At 39.7% G+C, this 21,577-nt stretch overlaps 1 protein-coding gene across 1 annotated transcript in view; it reads left to right on the top strand.

The window, feature by feature from the left end:
- Positions 1–21,577, top strand: part of CCDC6 (coiled-coil domain containing 6) — a 63,574-nt gene that overhangs the window by 21,302 nt on the left and 20,695 nt on the right. Inside the window, exons 2-3 of the mRNA XM_060768952.2 lie at positions 14,833–14,982; positions 20,572–20,700. Coding sequence (XP_060624935.2) covers positions 14,833–14,982; positions 20,572–20,700 — 279 coding nt within the window. The remainder of the gene's footprint in view (positions 1–14,832; positions 14,983–20,571; positions 20,701–21,577) is intronic.

Genomic DNA, 21,577 nt, shown 5'->3' with positions numbered 1-21,577 from the left:
ATATGAGACATAAATGCTCATTTACAGGATACTTTAAAGCAGACGTGTAGACCAATCCGTGTGTGTTCATATGTAAAACTGGAAAATTAATCTTCTCAGGCATTAGTCAAGATGATGTTACATTGTGGTGGAGGCTTTTAAACAGAGGCTGGATGTCCATCTGTCAGTGGTGCTTTGAATGCGATTTTCCTGCTTCTTTGCAGGGGGTTGGACTGAATGGCCCATGAGGTCTCTTCCAACTCTATGATTCTTTGATTCTATGAAAAGAGTATCCAGTCATCCCCACCCCAGTTTTAGGATATTCCATATGGATATCAATTTCCTGTCTTCTCCACTCCTCTGCTGACTCAGAATGAGAAGGGGGACCTACATAAAATACATGTGCCTGGTCTTTTTTCTATCTTACCTTATGATGGGAGTTGCCTGCAGTCACATTCATGCATTACTTCATAATAGTTTGAGTATATTTGGAGAAGGTTTCTCCGAAAATTTACTTATTTTCTTCGTTATTCTTTGCTGTTTTGGTTGTAGTAGGCCATAATTTATTTTATTGTTGAGGTGTATGGGAAAGGGCAGAACTCTGCTGCTGGTTCTGTGAGAACAAGTTGTCCCTGCCTTCTGTGTAAGAGGAGTGTTTCAGTGTTTAATCCCATTTCCAGTGATTAATTTTTTTGAATGAAGGACATACATTGGGTTGTTAGGTGTCTTGTGTCCAAATTTGGTGTCAATTTATCCAGTGGTTTTTGAGTTCTGTTAATCCCACAAACAAACATTACATTTTATTTATATAGATGGTGTAAGTCATGCTGCAGGACCCAGAGTGCTCTTTCCTTTTTCCTCATGAAATTCCAGATGGTGGGGAAACCGTGCGCACTGAAGGGTTCCTAGGTTCCCTTCCTTGCCTATCCCTCTCTCCCCCACCAACACGTATGCATATACACTTGCAAAAACAGGTGTTTCAAAAAGAAAAAAGACTGAAAAACTTTTGTCTTAAGTGTTAGATTGAAAGAAGACTCAACCTATTCTTCTTTTTATTGTCTCTACTTGAGGTATTTTATAGAAAAGCAGCAATTAAGTTGTATTAATTACCAATCTATGAAAGCCTAAAGTACATAAAACTACCCCAGAGACCAACTGTTTTCTTGGCAATTTCCAAGATGCCACCCTTGTTTCCTTTACAGCTCTGTGGCTGAATGGCATAAAAAAAATTCTTAGGGTATTGCCAGCTTGTCCTGAAGAATTGAAGCTAAAAGTAGGTAAGAATATGCCAGAAGAGCTGATCTGCTAAGATATTTGCCACCTGTGTAAAAGTTTCACTGAAACAAATAGTTAAGCAAAGGGTATTATTATCCCTCTTCATTTTCGGAACAAGTAGCTCTTTGTGTGTTGCATTTCTCTGGAGGATGTCAAGGTGTCTTGGCAAAATGTATTGCATTTAGCTCAAGGAAGAATTCAAAATAGACATTTTTAATGTTTGTATAGTGTCTAGAAATGTGCTTAATAGATTTTCATTTGTTGTTTGATTTGGTTGTTTTGTTTTTTCAAAACTGGCATGAGAATCTATGTTTCTTGTGAGTAATTTAAATTGTGGCCAGAATCGAAAGAAGAGACTTTATTCTTGTTTTTAAGTAGCACCTGGTTCTGCATGGCAAACCAGCAGAAACCAAGAAGAATATTTAAACAGCAGCTTTTTGCAAAGGCGTAGAGTGTCCAGTAGTCAAGCCATTCTTCTAAAAATTCCACTGATTTAGTACATGTTTTTGGATGTGCCTAAGTAGTGTTTTGGACACCAGACAGTTTGTGGGAATATTTAGTTACATTTGGAGTATTGGCTATTTAAATATGGTGAGATGTGCCTCAGAGTTGCTTCTTTTTGCTGATAATATTTTGACATTTGTTTATTGATACCTTTTAATGTAAGAGCATGATACAGAAATTTATTAATTTATTAACTGCATTTCTATACCGCTTTTCTCACCCCTGGGGGGACTCAAAGCGGTTTACAACAGTGGCTAAGTGAGGATCTTCTCCAACCCTGTGACCATAGTCCTTTCTCAAGTTTTTGATGGGCGAACTATAGAGTCCAAAATTGCACTAAAACGGTGCTGAAAACATGGCAGTAGTGAGGCGGACACTCGGTGTCCAAAATGCAAGATCTGTCTGGGATTTTACCTGGGGAATCCAAATGATGCCTCTGGTAAAAATGAAGTAATTTGGAATAACTAAGTTATTCCAAATTAATTAAATACCTCATTAGATCCAGGCCTTCCTTGAAGGCCCTGGTCTAATGGGGTAATTGGGCCTATGGGGACTTACTTCCAGGTAGTCCTGGAACTACCAGGGGCTGAGTCAACCCACTCCAAGCCCCAAAATAACCCCTAAAAATAAAGTTAAACTTACCTAGCTGCCATTACGTTCCTCCTTGCACCCTCCTGGTGCAAAGAGGAATGTGATAGCCAGGTAAGTTGGACTTTATTTTTAGGTGTTTTTTTTTTTTTTTTTTTTTTTGGAGGGGAGGACTTATTGAGATGGCATGTAGCCATACCACCCTCCTCGGGAAATCCTGGGTTTTTGGGGTGCAGTGGGGACTTTTTTAAATCCACTTCGGTGCAAGTTTGAGTCCTGTCTGAAAGTGCCCACAGACTACAAAACAGTTGTCAAATACAGCCACAGGTGTGAAGGAGATGGAAGAACGATCTGAAATGGCAAGTCAAAGCAAGAAGCTAGCAATGTTTGCATAGCTGGTTTGTATTAACTGTGACAACTCAACTCCCTTGAAACAAGTTGTTATTAAACCAGGTTCTTAACAGACGCAGACATGGCATCCTTTTGTTCTGATGCTGAGTTTCATTTTCTTTAAAGATTCTTTGCTAGATTAGTTCTGTAAACGCTGGGTTTGATTTTCTTGCATCTGCGTGAGTGTGTTGTACTTTCCGGTCTAATAAATACTGGAATGGAGTGCTCGCTTTAGAAGATGAAATGGATATACAGGTTGTTCTGTTCCCAAAAAAAGAGAGAAATGGCTACTTTACTGTGCTGTCCCACATGGGTAGGGGTGGTTTAGCAGAAAACAAGAGATGTGAATGTTAAAGCACTAGCAATTAAATGGTTATTAAATTTCCAGCCCTTCTATTTAACTTTTAATCCAAAATGTTGTTAGTAGCGAAACAGTTGCATTTTGTTGTTGAATGTTGTGAGACTTGTGGCCAGGAACTAAAATATTATGGAAATAGCATTGCCAAGTGCTTGGCATTAATTGATCTGAGAATTACTTTTCTGAGATGGATAGCAAAACCCCAAGCACATATCTGGAAAATGTATAACCTGTTGCAGTGAGGTTTTGTTACTAGTCTTTCTCCTCGCACCCACCCCACCAACATGCACTCACTCTTCAAATGCATTTGTTTCAGGTTGTTAAGAAATGATGTTGAAGGTTGATAAGCAGTGAAGTATTTATTTTTGTTAGCATTAATCAGCTGAAACTGAAACTGACTATGAAAATCATTCTCAAGCAATCAGATCATTTTTTTATTTTTTTATTTTTTTTCCTATAAATTCTTTATTTGTGGGCATTTTCATTAGACCGAATTTGATTCTACCATAGAGAGGACAAAAGATCTGACATCCCAAAACATTAGGATCAACAATCTATCTATCTATCTATCTATCTATCTATCTATCTATCTATCTATCTATCTATCTATCCATCCATCCATCCATCCATCCATCCAGTTGGGCTGTTCCAAAGCTTTTAACAGAGTTCTAGTTCAGAAAAATATGAAAACTCTAAAGCCTGAGGCTGCAGAATTATTTTAAATAATGGTGGTGTAATATTCATACAAGTATATTTCAATTGGGAGAGTTTAAAGCGAGAGTCCAAAAGTGGCAGGCTCAAACCCAGAACCTCAATCAGTGGCTGATACCAAATGAGAGACTTCCTCCTGGGCACAAAAAAAACTGGGCGACTTGGAAGACGCTGAACAGACTGCACTCTGGCACCACAAGATGCAGAACCAACCTTAAGAAATGGGGCTACAAAGTGGAATCCACGACATGTGAGTGTGGAGAAGAGCAAACTACAGACCACCTGCTGCAATGCAAACTGAGCCCTGCTACATGCACAATGGAGGATCTTCTTATGGTAACACCAGAGGCAGTTCTACAATGTGCTACATGCACAGTGGAGGATCTTCTTATGGTAACACCAGTGGTCAGCTACTGGTCAAAGGACATTTAATCAACGACCGAGTTTGCAAATTTGTGTTTTGTTTGTTTGTTTGTTAAAAATGCAAAACAACTGTTTGGCTTGCTCCCGACATGATAAATAAGCAGAAGTGAAATGTGAATTATTTGTTCTTGGGCCCTGGTCCATTCCCAATGGTCATAATTTAAACTAGACTGGAGCTTCAGAGTTGTAAGAAAAGAGTGGCTTGGAAACAGAGTACAAAGTTTCATCCTTGTATTTCGGACTTGTTTAGAACATTTCTTGGAAAACTTTGTCAAAGTGTAATGTTAAAACTTTTAATAGTAGCAGGATGTAACCTGCCCTCTCAGGCAATGAATAACAATGCTGTGAAGTCGAACATTTTGTTTATTTCACCTTCTCGTGTTCTGAAAATGTGATGATCATTTTGATTTTCTTAAGAGACATAGCGTGTTTCACTTTTTTTTGAGATTCTCTTCATGGTTGCCTTGTTAGACAAAACGGGCAAATTTATTTTTATTCTCTTTTCTGCTATAAAGCAGACCATGCCCTCTTATTTTAGTACAGGGTGGGACAGCATAACTTCCTTTTTTAAAATGCGCGCCATTCAGTCGGTTGAAGACGTAGCGGAGTGCTAGTGGTCTCGTTCGAGAGGCGGGCGTATAAAGTTTTGTCCTGACACAGTTCAGTCGCCATCATGCGTTGGAACAGTGAGGAGCGTGCTTTTGCCGTTGAGGCCTACTTTTCGAGTGGATTTTGAGTGGTTGGCCCGCTCTCCAGATTTGGCCCTTTGTGATTTTTTTCTATGGGGTTTTTTGAAACCCCATGTTTCTGTGAACCGTCCAAGGACCCTACAAGATTTGAAGGCCAACATCCAGGAAGAAATTGCCAATATAACACCTGCTATGCTGGCAAGAGTAATGACAAACGCAAGAGTCATGACAAAGAGTCAGAAATCAGTTTACTCAGTGTATGGAGAATGGGGGACACCACCTACCAAATTTGATCTTCAAAACTACGTAAAACAAAACTTTAGGTATGCACCTACATTATAAAAAAATCTGACTTGTACAATGGGTTTTATTAATTTTTGAAAAGAAGTTATGCTGCCTCACCCTGTACTATTCAAAAAGAAAAATCAGATGGAGAAACTAAAAGATCACTAAAAATCTATAGGGTGATAGAGATCTCATGGAACAATTAAACAGATTGGACAGTTTGTGCTTGGTTTCTAATTTGCTTCCCATCTGCTCTGAAGTATCTATAGAGCTCTGTGTTTGCTACAAGATACTAAACCGAAATATTGACTTTAAAGATCATGAAAACTTGCCTATGTTCTCAGGAGTAATACAGGTTAAGTATCTTTACCCAAAATGCTTGAGACCAAAATTGTTTTGGATTTCAGATTTTTTGTTTATGTAGACAGTCCCTTTAGACTGTTCAGGCACTATGCACAATGGTGGGAACAGGAAGGGCAGTACAAACACAGCAATCAAATTTGGTTTCCCATTTCAGAACACCAAAAACTTGCCCTTACATATCAGTGCTGCATGTCTGTGGTATGTAACCCTCTACCTTTTGGAAAAGTTCCTCAAATAGTCTCTCTAGTATCTGAAAATTAATTTAGGTGCTGGATCAGATAACATGTTAGAGCCCCCAGTGGTGCAGTGGGTTAAACCCCTGTGCCAGCAGGACTGAAGACCAACAGGTCGCAGGTTCGAATCCAGGGAGAGGCGGATGAGTTCCCTCTACCAGCTCCAGCTCCTCATGTGGGGACATGAGAGAAGCCTCCCACAAGGATGATTAAAAAAATAAAAAAAATCATCCAGGCGTCCCCTGGGCAAAGTCCTTGCAGACGGCCAATTATCTTACACCAGAAATGACTTGCAGATTCTCACGTCTCTCCTGACATGACAAAAAAGAAGAAGAAGAAGAAGAAGAAGAAGATAACATGTGTTGGCTGACCATGTGTCAGGTAGAATTGCATGTAGCTCAGCCTGTTTATGTGGTACTTGCTCAAGCGTGCCTCGTGGGCTTTACAGGCAGTCTCCAAGGTACAAACATCTACCCCTCGGAAGGGAAGTTCACTCCTGAAAGAGTAGTCATGGGGAAAAGATGTCTCCACTGAAGCCTTATCGCCAATTCTTGTGTCCACAACAAGCCACATTTTTCAAAATTCAATTGTCACAGGGACAGAAAGTGAGGTGAAGTCTTCTGAACAGGGGCACAGACAGCAAAACAAACACCGTAGGGGTGTTAACTCTTTCCTATGCTATTCAAAGCATGCATGGATAGATAGATAGATAGATGGATGGATGGATGGATGGATGGATGGATGGATGGATGGATGGATGAGTGGATAGGCTGGCTGGCTGGAGTTACACAAAACATACCTGTTCTGACTTACATATACTTCAACGTAAGAACAAGCTTACAGAATGCATTAGAATCTTTTGGTACTATCTCCCCTCTCATAGATAACTGATCCTATTAATGTTGCCTATGGTTTAGAGGAGTGGTTCTCAACCTGTGGGTCCCCAGCTGTTTTGGCCTACAACTCCCAGAAATCCCAATCAGTTTACCAGCTGTTAGGATTTCTGGGAGTTGAAGGCCAAAACATCTGGGGACCCACAGGTTGAGAACCACTGGTTTAGAGCAATACAGAATACAGATGGGTGGAACAATAAAGTAGCAAGAGGGGAAATAGCCTTGCTGGGTAGAGGAGGCTGGTGATATCGCATCCATGGATAAGGGGGTCGTAATTCATAAGGAGAACCAAAGTGAGAATTATAGTGTCAGACCAATGTGTAGCATCAGGTCTGATGTTGAGAGTCTTCCAAAGTACATGGTTGGAAGGCGAAGTTTGCAACATACAGCTCTAAAAAAAGAAGAAGATAAATATTTTCTTAAAAAGAGGTAAATTTATATCCCACCTTTATTCCATTGTGGAACTAAGATGGTATTTATGGGGATCTCCATCCCCAGATCAGAAGTGTGCACCCAGCCACATATATGAACCTCTTGTGGAATTGATTATTTCCCAGTTGGTATCCTTTTTGGGACACTAAATAGCCTTCTCCCTTGAGAAAGAACTCCGATTACTTGCTACGTAACTTGTGTAAACAGTAATGGTAATTACATTAATGTATCTGTCCACCTTCAAAGGAAGGTTTACCGTATATTCTGGTGTATAAGACTACTTTTTAACCCAAGAAAATCTTCTCAGAAGTCAGGGGTCATCTTGTATGTGGGAGTAATCTCATACGCTGGAGTAGCCTTATGCATGGGCATAGTCTTATATGCAGAAGTAGTCTTATACGCTGGGAGTCGTCTTATAGAGCGGGTGCTGAAACTTCCAATCCGGATTGGAGACTCTGTGGTTGCTGCATATTGTGGGAAGAGCTCAAAATGGCAGTGGCCATGTCCCTGCCATATGCAGTGACTATGAAAGCATTAAGGGTGACGCTGTACAAGTATGGTAGAAGAAAATCCATTCATCATGATTCGTGAACTCAGTGTGGTCCCGATGGGGCACCTCACCTGGAAGGTGTAAGTGAAGGGAGGAGCAAACTGCATGCAACCAGGTTGCCCAGGGTATGGAAAAAAAAGAGATAGAGTGGCTCTGGGCCCAGTAAAACACAACTCTTTTACCTGTCTGGTCCACCCTTGTATCCTATTATCGTACCTCCTCCTCTGCCTCTCAGATCTCGCTCCTGAAGACTGCGGTAAAGTGGTGCAGGTGCGCTTGTGCGAGATCTGAGAGGCAGAGAAGGAGGTACAGTAATAGGAAAATTACCATATTGAAATCGAATCTGATGCTTTTAAAATTTTTATTTGGTGTGCATTGGAAGAGGGATAGTCTTATACATCGAAGATATCCCAAACTCTGTATTTTAACTGGAAAATTTGGGTGTCGTCTTATATGACCAGTTGTCTTATATGCCAGAATATAGTTAGCATTCTGAAACAAATCAAAAATCTTTAAATCCTGCAGTTGACAAATCAGGAAATAATTGGGTGCAATGAGGCAAGTAGCAATCATTTTCTCTCACACACCACCCCTCATCTAATTGTGCTTTTCTTCTTTTTGTCTTGTGTGTTGTGTGCGTATCAGTGTGTATGTCCTTCTGTACCTTCAAGTGGCCTGTTGACTCTGTGGCAACTCCATGAATTTCCTGGAGTTTTCTTAGGCAAGGAATACGCAGATGCAAAGGTTGTAAAGAGATGTATGTGTAACTCTCCATGTTACACATGCATACACACACACACACACATGCAAGAAGAGGGTATACTAGGCGGACAATCCTTGCAGATTTACTTGGAAGTGAGTGCAAGTACTGAATAGAATGAGACTGCTGATATAATCTCATAAATTTGTCATCACACCGATTTCACATCAAGCAGCAAGGAGCAGCAGCCCCATTGTTCTACAAGCTGTGTTCAGCACTCCCACAGAGGCACTGTACTTATGAAAACAATTCCCTCCACATGGAGAATGTCTGTATGAACACTGCAATTCGTGTGATTTTTGTCAGCTCAGAAAAAGTATTGCTGCAATTATGGTGGCCTCATGGGGTTATTGGCTCACACAAGCACTTCTTTTGTGTGAAACCTGCCTGCTGTATCTTGAGCTTAGGAGCACCCTCAACACCCCTGGGTTTGAGATGGTGGTACACTGGGCCTTAGGGATAAGCTAATTATTACGTTTCTTTCTTGTACGTTCCTTTCATATTGTAAGTAAGCACAAGAATAAATGTAGCACATTGCTAAATAGCATGTGAAGAAAAGTTCAGTGCTGAAGGCTTTCCGTGTGTTTTATAAAATCATATTGTTTTATAAAATCATATCTCATTGTATATTGAGCATCTGCAGTGTGCTTTCAGTTTCACAGGTAGAGAACTGGTGTGAAGAATGTGAATTCCCCCATAGGATTACACAAAAGTTCCATAATCTGAGAGCACAGGAAAGCTGAGTTCTCCAGAGGACTGGTCTTGTTCTAAAAACAGAAAACCATTATTTTCCTTGATCTTGTTGAGCTCATTGAATCCTAATGCAAGATCTTACTGCTTTAGGCTGTGAAAATTTACAGCCAGTTTTAAATACACACACCATTGTGACTCTGATCTCCAGGGTTACCTCTGGACTGTCATAATGAACACTAGATGCTGGCTGCACATGGAAAATAATTTTTCCTAGGCCAGAATGTCTGTTTGAAGTGATGAGAGCAGAGCTTATCTGATACATACTGAAAAATAATATTTTGTTATGTGACCCCTTTTGAGAGTTCAGCTATAAAATCATACGGTTTCCACATCTGTTTTGTGGTCCTTGTAAGGTTATATCACTTACTTGTTGGGAGTTCAGCCTGTGATTGTGTTTCAGGATCAGGGTGCTTTGGATGTGGGGAGTGATGTCAATGAGTTGCAAGATGAGTTTCAAGATGGCAATGGTTTGGCCAGTGATATTGATGCAGAGCATGACCAGGAGATCCGTGTTCAAAGTGTAGTTTCCCATGAAAATGTCCATGAGGGGTGTGGGGATGATATTGTACTTTCTGAATTCATAGAGTTCCCATGATAGGGAACACGAAAACACTTGGTCCAGCTGAAGAAATTAATGAGCAAATAGGTAGACAGGAGATCAGTCAAAACAGAGAGCCGAACAGTGGCTTCGGCGATCTGCCAGGCTCCAAGAGAAAAAGATAAGAAATTCTCAGCTAAAGCAAAACCAATTTCTGAGTACTAGAGACATAGCTAACGAGGAGATAAAAGTCCCAAGTACAGGATATGTAGGCAGATGAAGCATCGCTTGGAATCAAGTCAAGATCTCGTCCTTGTTCATGGAAACTTTGCTTGGAAAATTCATGTTTTAAGTGCCTTTGTTTCATGGTTTTGGTCTATGCTTTTATATTGATGCCTTGGATTCCTGTTTCCTGATTTCTTACATTTTATTTGGGAAGTTTGGACTTTGTTTTTATGAGCTTTGCTGGACTATTACTCTAGACTACTTTGCTCCTGATTATCTTCCTACATAATTGGATTTACCTGTTTCTTTAATGCGTTTTTTTTACCTTACTGCTTTTTAATTATCTTCAATAAAAGGATTGTTTTCCATTCAATGGTTTTGTGTTTAAAATCAGAAGGCTTTCCCTGACTTGGAGTACAACATTACTCTTAAATTGGTATGCATTAAAAGTCAGCAAACAATATCATACACCCATATCCACGTTTTGTTCCGTGAAAACATTGAGTGTAGTTTTACCATCTCTTTAATATGTCTGGAGAATGTATCAGTTTTTAAGTATTTTGCTTAGGTAGCATGACTAAGCTGAGACATTTACCTGAGGAAGTAATGGGAATTCTCTTCTATCCTTGTAGAGAATGAAACTTTGAACATGTAGTGTGATGTATTTCCACTTTCTGGTGTTGCAGGCAGAACAGGTTCCTGTATGGTTCTAAGCAAGGGGATAATTGATATGCTCTTCTTCCTTTTGTTGTGGTTAACTGCTGTCTTGTTAACTTGATTAACCCATGAATGAGAGACCGCCAAGTGACCTGCTGTCTACCTTCTGATCGATGACTGAGCCAGGGTCTTCATTGCCTACTTTAATAGAAGATGCCAACTACAAAAGAAGAACAAGAGTTCTCTTCCACAAGATCTGAGAAATAAAAGGGAAATTTAAACCAAGTGTGGGAATGCTCTACGACTGACAGCAAAGCACAATGCATGACCAAATAGAAATAAAATAATTGAAGAACTATATAAATGAGATTAATTCAATGAAAAGTCCTTCAAAGATGAACCTACCATTTTATAAAGGAAAATGGAAGCTCCATTCTGAGCACTTGGGGAAAAAATAAATCAGATGGCACACAAATAGAGTTGCTTCAAACTACAGAGACAGAACCAACTTTAGTTTAAATGAAAATCTGTCAATAAATATGAAAAGCAACACAATAGCCCATAGCTTGGTGTCCATAATGTAAATGTCTTATCTCCAGATAACAACTGCATAGGAGTTAAGGGTTTCCCCAGGTGTACCATGCTTATACTCTGCATATTTTTTAAAAAAGCTTCTGAAGGTATAAATGGAGGTTTTTAAAAAGTCTGATTGTCCCATGGGGGTGTTGGTTTCTGCTTGGAAGGAAATAGGTAGCCTCTCATTCACTCGGGCCCCTTCTACACTGCCATATAATCCAGATTATCAAAGCAGAAAATCCACATTATCTGTTTTGAAATTGATTATATGAGCCTACACGGCCATATAATCCAGATCAAATCATATAAACTGGATTTTATATGATAGTGTAGAAGGGACCTGCCGCTCTTTGCCATCCCATGGTATTGCAGTTTTTAACTGCAATAAGGTCAGTGTTCTCCAGTTTCCATGGGAGCAGGCCACTTTCCCCCTCACTTCCTTGGGAGGAAAGGCAGTCAAGCTGATAAAATTACTTTGTGATATTTAGTCATCTGACAAGCTTGCCCTTTCTTCTTTTATTTTTAAAATGTTCGAGATATCTTTGCCTATTGTGAGAGAAAATAAATTAGCATTTGAAATGTTGTTAATGAGTTTCAATTCATTTCTCAATGTTGGTTGAGTATGCTTATTGAAAGCATGGTGATGACTTCTCCAATGCCCTTGTTTGTCTCTTTTCAAAGCAAATAGCTTGTCAAAAACTGGTGGAACAGTGGTTTGTACTATTCACACACAGCACAGTGATCACATTGGATATTCTGTCAAGAAGAGAAGCTTTGAGATAAAGCAGTGGTAAAACCTACGCGGACCAATTGCTATGGTTTGTTGTATCATATTAGGAACTGAACATCTATATGACACTGTAGCTCCACTAAAAATGTGGTGATCTAAAAATTACAAACAATAGGAAGTACTAGGTTCTTGTGGGTTTTTTCGAGCTATAGGGCCATGTTCTAGAGGCATTTCTCCTGACGTTTTGCCTTCATCTATGGCAAGCATCCTCAGAGGTATCCTCTGAGGTATCCAAGCATCCTACCTCTGAGGATGCTTGCCATAGATGCAGGCGAAACATCAGGAGAAATGCCTCTAGAACATGGCCCTATAGCCCGAAAAAACCCACAAGAACCTAGTGATTCCAGCCATGAAAGCCTTCGACAATACAATAGGAAGTACCTCTGAGGATGCTTGCCAAAGTGCAGGCGAAACATCAGGAGGGAATGCCTCTAGACCATGGCCATACAGCCCGAAAAAATCTACAACAACCCAATAGGAAGTATTTCCGCAGTGATGTAATAGTGTGCTAACTTATAACATACTCGCTGTACCCGGTCACGCATTGCTGTGGCCCATTGTAGAGAATGGAAAAGAAAGAAAAGAGGAAGAGCTGGTTTCTATGCTATCAATACACAACTGAAGTGGCAAAGTGTCAATCTAATATAGGGCCATTTCAGTCTCCTTGAGGCCAAAGGGTTATATGGATGTGTGGAAAGGCCCTGGGTTACCTGAGTGCACACTGCCATATAACCCAGTTCAAAGATATTATATAGGTATTATTATTGTTGTTGTTGTTACAGATGTATAGATATTATTATAGGCATTTAGATATTATAGACACAAATATTATTAAAACATGTAGGTATTATTATAGGTGTTATTTATTTATTTCGTATCAAAAGCATTGTATAATTAGTATAAAACTGATTAAAAATAGAAGGAGCGCAGGTCTAAATATCTTTCGAGCAAAAACCAGCAACAGATGTATGGATATTATTACAGACCTATAGATATTATTATAGGCATATAGATATTATACGTGTATATAGATATTATTATTATAGACATAGATATTATAGGCATATAGGTATTATTATAGATGTATAGATATTATTGACAGACAGATATAATTATAGACATATGGATATGGATATTATTATAGACCTATAGATATTATTATAGACATGTAGATATTACTGTTACAGACATATAGATATCTCTCTCTCACACACACACACACATATATATATATATTGTAGACTTATAGATATTATTATGATAGATATATAGATATTATTATTGTAGATATATTATAGCCCAGGGTTGCTATAAAATAAAAATGGAGGGCCATCTTTAGGGAGTGTTTTGATTGTGCCTTCCTGGACAGCCTTTGCTAACTCACAGAGCGTGCCTTTTTGTCCTTTCTTTGAATACTGGACTTCATTTCCCAGAATTCCTTCCCATAACTCAATATGGATTAGCTTTCTCGGCACACACACACAGAAACCCTTCTGTGTGAGTTCCCAGCAGGTACCTCCATGCTGCAGACAGCCAAGACTCAAGAGGGAAAGGAAAGGGTGAAGGATTTTTTGAGTGAAGGACATAGATTGCTTTAGTTGTTGTCTTGTGTTCAAATTTGTTGTCAATTCGTCCAGTGATTTCTGAATTCTGTTAATCCCACAAATGAACATTACATTTTTATTTATGTAGATTAGGTCAAGTGGCATGTCTCTGTATGGAAAACAATGGTTTATGTGTCTAGGATGATCATGAATAAAAAAGGACAGAAGTTTTATTGCGAAGAATAACAGATTTCAGTACATATAGCAATTAAATGCAAAGTGGGTTGGTATAGTGATTGGGTGATAGGTTCAGTTGTAACATTGAGGGAGTTATTGGAATGTAGTGTGGTGCTGGACTGGAAACAGAAAGGAGATGTGATTAAAAAAAAAGAGAGGAGATTCCATCTGAACATGAGGAAGAACTTCCTGACTGTGAGAGCCGTTCAGCAATGGAACTCTCTGCCCCGGAGTGTGGTGGAGGCTCCTTCTTTGGAAGCTTTTAAACAGAGGCTGGATGGCCATCTGTCAGGGGTGATTTGAATGCAATATTCCTGCTTCTTGGCAGGGGGTTGGACTGAATGGCCCATGAGGTCTCTTCCAACTCTTTGATTCTATGATTCTATGAAAATTGCCAAGAGAGCCCTCATGAGGCTGGGGTGTTAACAAGTGCTACAATTTATGTACTGTGCCAGGAAAATGTTGTCTCTGTTCAACCCTCTGTTGATGGCCTTTATAAGTCTGAACAAAAATCGGCAAAGAAATAGTTGAAAACAAAACAAAACTGGAATATATCCCAAACACCAGTCCATTGACAAGGGCAGGACATTGTCATATTAACAATTTGTAAGCACCAGATTCTGTCTCATCTTGGAAGCTAGGTAGAGTCCGTGTTTATTAGTATTTGGATGGGAGACCTCCTCAAAATTCTGGGTTCTGTAGGTTATATTTCAGAAGAAGGGAGTCATGTGGTTAGTGTAGGCTGACAGATGAATGGGCCATAGACATCTCTACAACCTCTCTGAAAATCTTTTTTGGCTGAAGGGTAGGATATAAATGTGCCAAATACACAAATAAATATTAAATCGATGAATATCAATTAGTTGACTTATCGAAGATTTTTCTAGAAATTCAGAAGCTCTGATGGAGGGCCATGTGCGCATAATTCTATTCCACAAACTCAGTGAAAGGGTAAGCCATATCAATACATCAGCCGAAGTAGTTTTCACATGTAGGTCTGAATTGGTTCATCATTTTTTACAAACATATTTTACACATATGCTTCATATTTTTACAAATATGTTTTCTTTTTCTTGTAGCAAGCGAGGGCAGAGCAAGAAGAAGAATTTATCAGCAATACTTTGTTTAAGAAGATCCAAGCATTGCAGAAGGAGAAGGAGACACTTGCAGTGAACTATGAAAAGGAGGAAGAATTTCTCACCAATGAACTTTCCAGGAAGCTGATGCAGGTATATATTCCATTCCTGCAAAACCTGACCAGTAAGGAGTGAAAAAACAGTTCGGAGCTGAACTTAGATAGGCCAGTTTGGGGGTATGTTTGGTATGACTACTACTGCTTCAAAAACTTGAAAGCAAATGCTGAGTAAGTATGAAAAATGCTCAGAAGACAAAACAGGTTTGACAGGTCACCATGAATTAGTAGGCCCCCTTCTACACACACTGCCATATTATCCTTATTATCAAAGAAGATAATGCATATTATCTGCTTTGAACTGGATTATATGAGTCTACACTGCCAGTTCACAGCAGATAATCTGGATTTTCTATGGCAGTGTAGAGGAGGCCTTGGACTTCAAAACCTGTGATTGCTTCCCCATCTTTCATAGTCTACAAAGAAATACACACACACACACACACACAACACAATTTAGCATATTAATTATTATTATTATCTTTATTTATACCCCACCTTTCTCTCCATGGGGACTCAAGGCAGCTAAATCAATGAGCACATTTACCCAGGGGTAATCCCTGCTGAGTTCAGTTATGCTTTTTTGTCAGCAAGTATGCATAGGAACAGAATAGTATTTTACATTTGTTCTGAAAACATATGAGGGAGTATTCTCTAGTTCCAACTTGGTTTAAAATAGAAATGTCTTTTCCCCCCTGCAAAATCTCTTTTTTGAATCTTTCTGTTGACTTTGGGTGAGTGGTGAATCGAGGAGCACAGGGCTGTTTTGTAGAGATGATGTACTTATGGAATGCCCTCCAAGCTCCGGTACACCTGGTCCTTGCACTAATTTATTTTTATTTATGGCATTTTCTACCCAACTCTTTCGCTGGAGGTACTCCTAGTGTCGTTCATGGATGAATAGAAAAATGAGACAGTTCTACCCTTAGGCTTCCAGTCTCAAAGAGACAAAACAAAAGGAAATGGGAACAGGAGAGAACTTTTCCATGTCAGATGAAATCATTTCTGTTCACACAGACATTTTTGCACATTGTGTCTGAGCGTTAGTGACTTGAAGCCTGTTCATTGCTATAATTTTAATTGGTTTCTATCATGTACTATGTTTCTCATCTAAAAGGCACTCTATTGTTTTATTATCTATTTGCTTTGTAGTATTGCAAACCACATCAAACTATTCAGTATAGTTCAGATACGCTCTTATTAAACAACACACATCTCATTTTTGTTCTGTCTGTCTGTCTGTCTGTGTACTGTCTATACAAAACGGCATTGAATGTTTGCTGTGTATGTGTACTGTCATCCACCCTGGGTCCCTTTTGGGGTGAGAAGCGTGGAATATAAATAAAGTATTATTATTATTATTATTATTATTATTATTATTATATAAACAACCTTGTTTTATTTATTATATTATGTTTTCAAGTCATCACTAAGGAATTTCTGAGCCCTGTCAAAATTTTAATCGGGTATCTTTTATTGTCCCCTTCCTTTTAACAATTTAAAATTACAGACTCTGAAATGTATGAAATAATTGAATTACTGTACCTGATAGTTACTAAGGGGAATCTGGGGAGAGAGCGGATGAACTCCCTTTATCAGCTCCAGCTCCTCATGTGGGGACATGAGAGAAGCCTCCCACAAGGATGATAAAACATCAAAACATCCCGGCATCTCCTGGGCAACGTCCTTGCAGACAGCTAATTCTCTCGTACCAGAAGCGACTTGCAGTTTCTCAAGTTGCTCCTGACACAACTAAAAATAGTTTCTAAGGCATACATTTTCCAGAAGTTCACAATGCAGCAATACCTTTATTCGGTCAACTTCAAAAATGTCATGCAAGCTTTTGAAGCTTCCCTGGCTTCTTCATGGTTCAGAATTGGACCAATAAATATATTACTGGTTTATATATTTTGCTGCATGGCCAACATGGCTATCTCTGAAAGCTTTCCCAAATTTAAGGGTAAAGGGGACATCACTACAAATAGAGTCATATTTTGTAGTCAGAAATACATCTGTGCTTTCCTGATACCCTAAACCAGAGTACTACTTCTTCTGTTTTTCATATTGAATCACATTCCCTGGAGGAGTTTCCTAGATTTTAATGTTAGTTTTAATAATTTAGAGTTAGAATGGAGTTCCTGAGAACAAAAAGAGATGATTTTCCATAGCAACGTGGATAGGGCTCAATTTGGATGTAATAAGCTGCGGTTTATTAAACTGGGAGCTGATCCTGGTTGCATATTGTAGCTTAGAGTATGTTGCACTCCAGAACAGGAATAACCCTCTGACTTTAAAATACCACACACTGTGTAGGAAAACAATCCTTTTTTTTGAAGATAAGTAAAAACAGCAAGGTAAAAAATATGCTTTAAAAATAGATAAGTCTAGTAAGGTAGGAAGATAAGCAGGAACAAAGTATTCCAAGGTAGGGTTTAGCAAAGTTCAAAAGCAAGATCCAGAGTTTGTAATAAAATCCAAAGAACCAAGAAAACATTAATCCACAGCATGAGTATATAAGCACAAAGAGTCAAACCATGAACAAGAAATTTTAGCACAAGGAAAATTCTGAGAGTGCCTTGGACAGCGAGAAGATCCAACCAGTCCATACTTCAGGAAATAAAGCTGGACTGCTCATTGGAGGGAAGGATAGTAGAGACAAAGATGAAGTACTTTGGCCACATCATGAAAAGAAAGGAAAGCTTAGAGAAGACAATGATGCTGGGGAAAATGGAAGGAAAAAGGAAGAGGGGCCGACCAAGGGCAAGGTGGATGGATGACATCCTTGAAGTGACTGGCTTGACCTTGAATGAGCTGGGGGTGGTGACGGCTGACAGGTAGCTCTGACGTGGGCTGGTCCATGAGGTCACGAAGAGTCGGAAACGAATCAACGAATGATAACAACAACACAACAAAATTCTCCAAATCAGGCCAATCACAGTGGCAGTGTTACAAGCTTATAAAAAGCTTATGTGTGTGCGTGTGTGTGTGTGTGTGGGGGGGGGGGGTCAAATGCACACACTCATTCCTGTTTAATAAACTATGTTTTATTATGCTGGAAATCTTTTATCTGTAATGTCCCATAGATTCTCCTTCAGCTGTATCATGAAGTTATCGTCAAACGTGCAGAGTATTTGAATGTTTTTCCATTAGTTGCCCTAATGTTATTTTTTTCTCATTTACTGAAATATTTTTAATAAGGCAATTTAATTCTGGGATTAGTGGGCTACCAGTTTCCGTAAATAAAGAGACCTTATTCTGCAGTATAACAAGCTCTGTAATATTTACATTCAAGTTTGCTTAATATATGGTCTCGTTAGGAGATGGGTCTCTCAGGGCTGCTTTTTGTGTGTGCAGATTTTCAGGGTCCCTGAGTACTGATAACATCATGCCATTGCAAAACACTTAGCAAAGCAGCTGTCTAATAATGGCTGAGCACTTGCATTGTTAAACCTTTGCGTTTTGCATTGGGGGACTTAGTGGATTCAAAGTGGCATCTAGAAAAAGCTTCCAGAAGGTTTTTTTTTCAGCATACTGTAAATACAAAAGCTGACTATGAGTGTGAGAGCTATAGATCTCCCATTAGCAGTTGGCAGGGATTTCCCAGATCAGCATGATTTGCATTGTCATTGAAGCACACTGATGTATCTATTTTTCAATTTTAGTTCAAAAAGGTATTGATTTGAAATGTGCTTAAACATGACAGCAAAATTTTGAAAGAAGAGCCCACATACATGTATAAGTGAACCATTTCCTCAGACTCTGAGCTCTTCTGAGAACATTTTTTTTTCTTCACAGAAGGATGTCATAACACATTGCGCTAGTGTGAGCTGCAAAATGCCTAGATGGTGCTTTTAGCAAAACTCTGCAGTTCTTTATTGGCCTTGTAAAGCTACTTTGTTCAATTAGACTTTTGTGGCACTGTAATTGGTTCTATAGATAATGCACTGCAGAAGCACAGTGAAGAGGAATTACCTTGTTACGAGACATCTTGGAAAAGATGGTACTAATTAAAAGAAGAGCTTTTATTATTTATTTATTTATTTATTTATTTAGAGTCCGGGGAGGGACTCAGGTCGGCTAACAACATAAAATTCAATACAATAAGAAAAACATTATAGGTCATCAATATACATTCATTAAAATACACTTCATACAATTCATACAAATTACAGCAAAAATCAGTTCGTCCAAAAGAATCACAGATTCATCACCATCCACCAGAAAGGTCAGCAGTTATTGACTCAGCCATCATTCTGTGAATGCAGTATCCCAAAGCCATGTTTTTACTTGCTTTCTAAATGTCAGGAGGGAAGAGGCAGATCTAATTTCCATCGGGAGGGAGTTCCAAAGCCGAGGGGCCACCACCAAAAAGGCCCTGTCCCTCGTCCCCACCAAATGCGATTGCGAAGGCAGTGGGACCGAGAGCAGGGCCCCTCCAGAAGATCTTAACAAACTTGATGGTTCATAGGGGAAAATCCGTTTGGACAGGTAATAGGGCCAGGGCTGTTTAGGGATTTATAGGTCAACACCAGCACTTTGAATTGTGCTCGGAAGCTGATTGGCAGCCAGTGGAGCTGGCGCAACAGAGGAGTAGTATGCTCCCTGTACCCCGCTCCCATTAGTAATCTGGCTGCCACTCATTGTACTAGTTGTAGCTTCCGGGCAGTCTTCAGAGGCAACCCCACGTAGAGAGCGTTGCAGTAGTCTATACGGGATGTAACCAGAGCATGTACCACCGTGGCCAAGTCTTTTACAGAGACACTAATTGTTATGGAAAGAACAACCCTGCTATGTCTGCGAAACGTGGACAGTCTACAGACGTCACATGCAGCTCCTGGAATGATTCCATCAGCGCTGCCTCCGGAAAATCCTGCAAATCTCTTGGGAAGACAGGCGGACAAACTGGAAGAAGCAAAGACCACCAGCATTGAAGCGATGGTCCTCCGCCATCAACTCTGCTGGACCGGCCACTTTGTCTGGATGCCCGACAACCATCTCCCAAAGCAGTTGCTCTACTCCGAACTCAAGAACGGAAAACGGGATGTTGGTGGACAGGAAAAGAGATTTAAAGATGGACTCAAAGCCAACCTTAAAAACTCTGGCATAGACACTGAGAACTGGGAAGCCCTGGCCCTTGAGTGCTCCAGCTGGAGGTCAGCTGTGACCAGCAGTGCTACAGAATTTGAAGAGGCACGAATGGAGGGCGAAAGAGAGAAACCTGCCAAGAGGAAGGTGCGTCAAGCCAACCCCGACCGGGACCGCCTTCCACCTGGAAACCAATGCCCTTACAGCAAGAGAAGATGCAGATCAAGAATAGGGCTCCACAGTCACCTATGGACCCACAAGAATACTGATCCTGGAAGATTATCCTACTCAGCCAATGAGGGATTGCCTAAGTAAGTAAGTAATGGAAAGAACTTTTTGGAGTGGCATTCCTTCAATTTTTGGACTACGGGAATAGATTATCTAATTTTTCTATACACTATTGGGATCGAATCCTGACATTTAGTTTGAGCTCAGAGTTTGGAAAGTTATGTGCATTTATCTCGTGGTCAAATATTGCTTTTAACAGCTTTTTCATTTCAAAACATTTACATACAAATTTCAAAATCCTTTCTTTTTATAGCTTCAGCATGAGAAAGCTGAACTTGAACAACATTTAGAGCAAGAACAGGAATTCCAAGTGAACAAATTGATGAAGAAGATTAAAAAACTTGAAAATGATACCATTTCAAAGCAACTCACCTTGGAGCAGGTATATATCCTATTGTCTATTTTGTCCTCTTGTCCCTTAAGTTTTTGATATTTTTTTTCGTGTCAGGGGCAACCACACCATTGTATTACATTTCTAACAGAACAAAACAAACAAACAGATTAAAAAACCCCACAAAGTTTGCAAACTTGGTAGTTGATTAAATGTCCTTTGACCAGTATCTGGCCACTTGGAGTGCCTCTGGTGTTGCCACAAGGAGGTCCTCCATCGTGCATGTAGCAGGGCTCAGGTTGCATTGCAGCAGGTGCTCTGTAATTTGCTCTTCTCCACGCTCGCATGTTGTGGATTCCACTTTGTAGCCCCATTTCTTAAGATTGGCTCTACATCTCGTGGTGCCAGAGCGCAGTCTGTTCAGCGCCTTCCAAGTTGCCCAGTCTTCCATGTGCTCAGGCGGGAGTCTCTCATTTGGTATCAGCCATTGGTTGAGGTTCTGGGTTTGAGCCTGCCACTTTTGGACTTGCTTGCTGAGGTGTTCCAGCGAGTGTCTCTGTAGATCTTAGAAAACTATTTCTTAATTTAAGTTTTTGATGCTGCTTAAGGAGATGTGTTGACGTGGCATTTCCCTTGCACAGGGAACTTGATCATTTTGAAGCACAGCATCAGTGAAGGAAGAAAAGTGTTTTCATTTTGATTGGGCCTAGGCAAAGGGAATGGAAGAAATGGTTCTGGGTAGACTGAAAAAGAAAAACATTTCAAGACCAGTTGAGAAAGAGAGAAGGAGAGATAGGGCTAATTTGCAGTTAAAAGGGAAACAGACCCACTATGATTTAATTTTGTGTAATCATATGTTGGGAGTAGCTCCCAAGAGAAATTCATTTTAATTGTTCACATGGGTTATGCTTACTGAATATCACTAATG

The sequence above is a fragment of the Anolis sagrei genome, chromosome 3, assembly GCF_037176765.1.
Source record: "Anolis sagrei isolate rAnoSag1 chromosome 3, rAnoSag1.mat, whole genome shotgun sequence".
NCBI classification, from domain to species: Eukaryota; Metazoa; Chordata; class Lepidosauria; order Squamata; family Dactyloidae; genus Anolis; species Anolis sagrei.
This window is presented reverse-complemented; position numbering and strand designations above follow the sequence as displayed.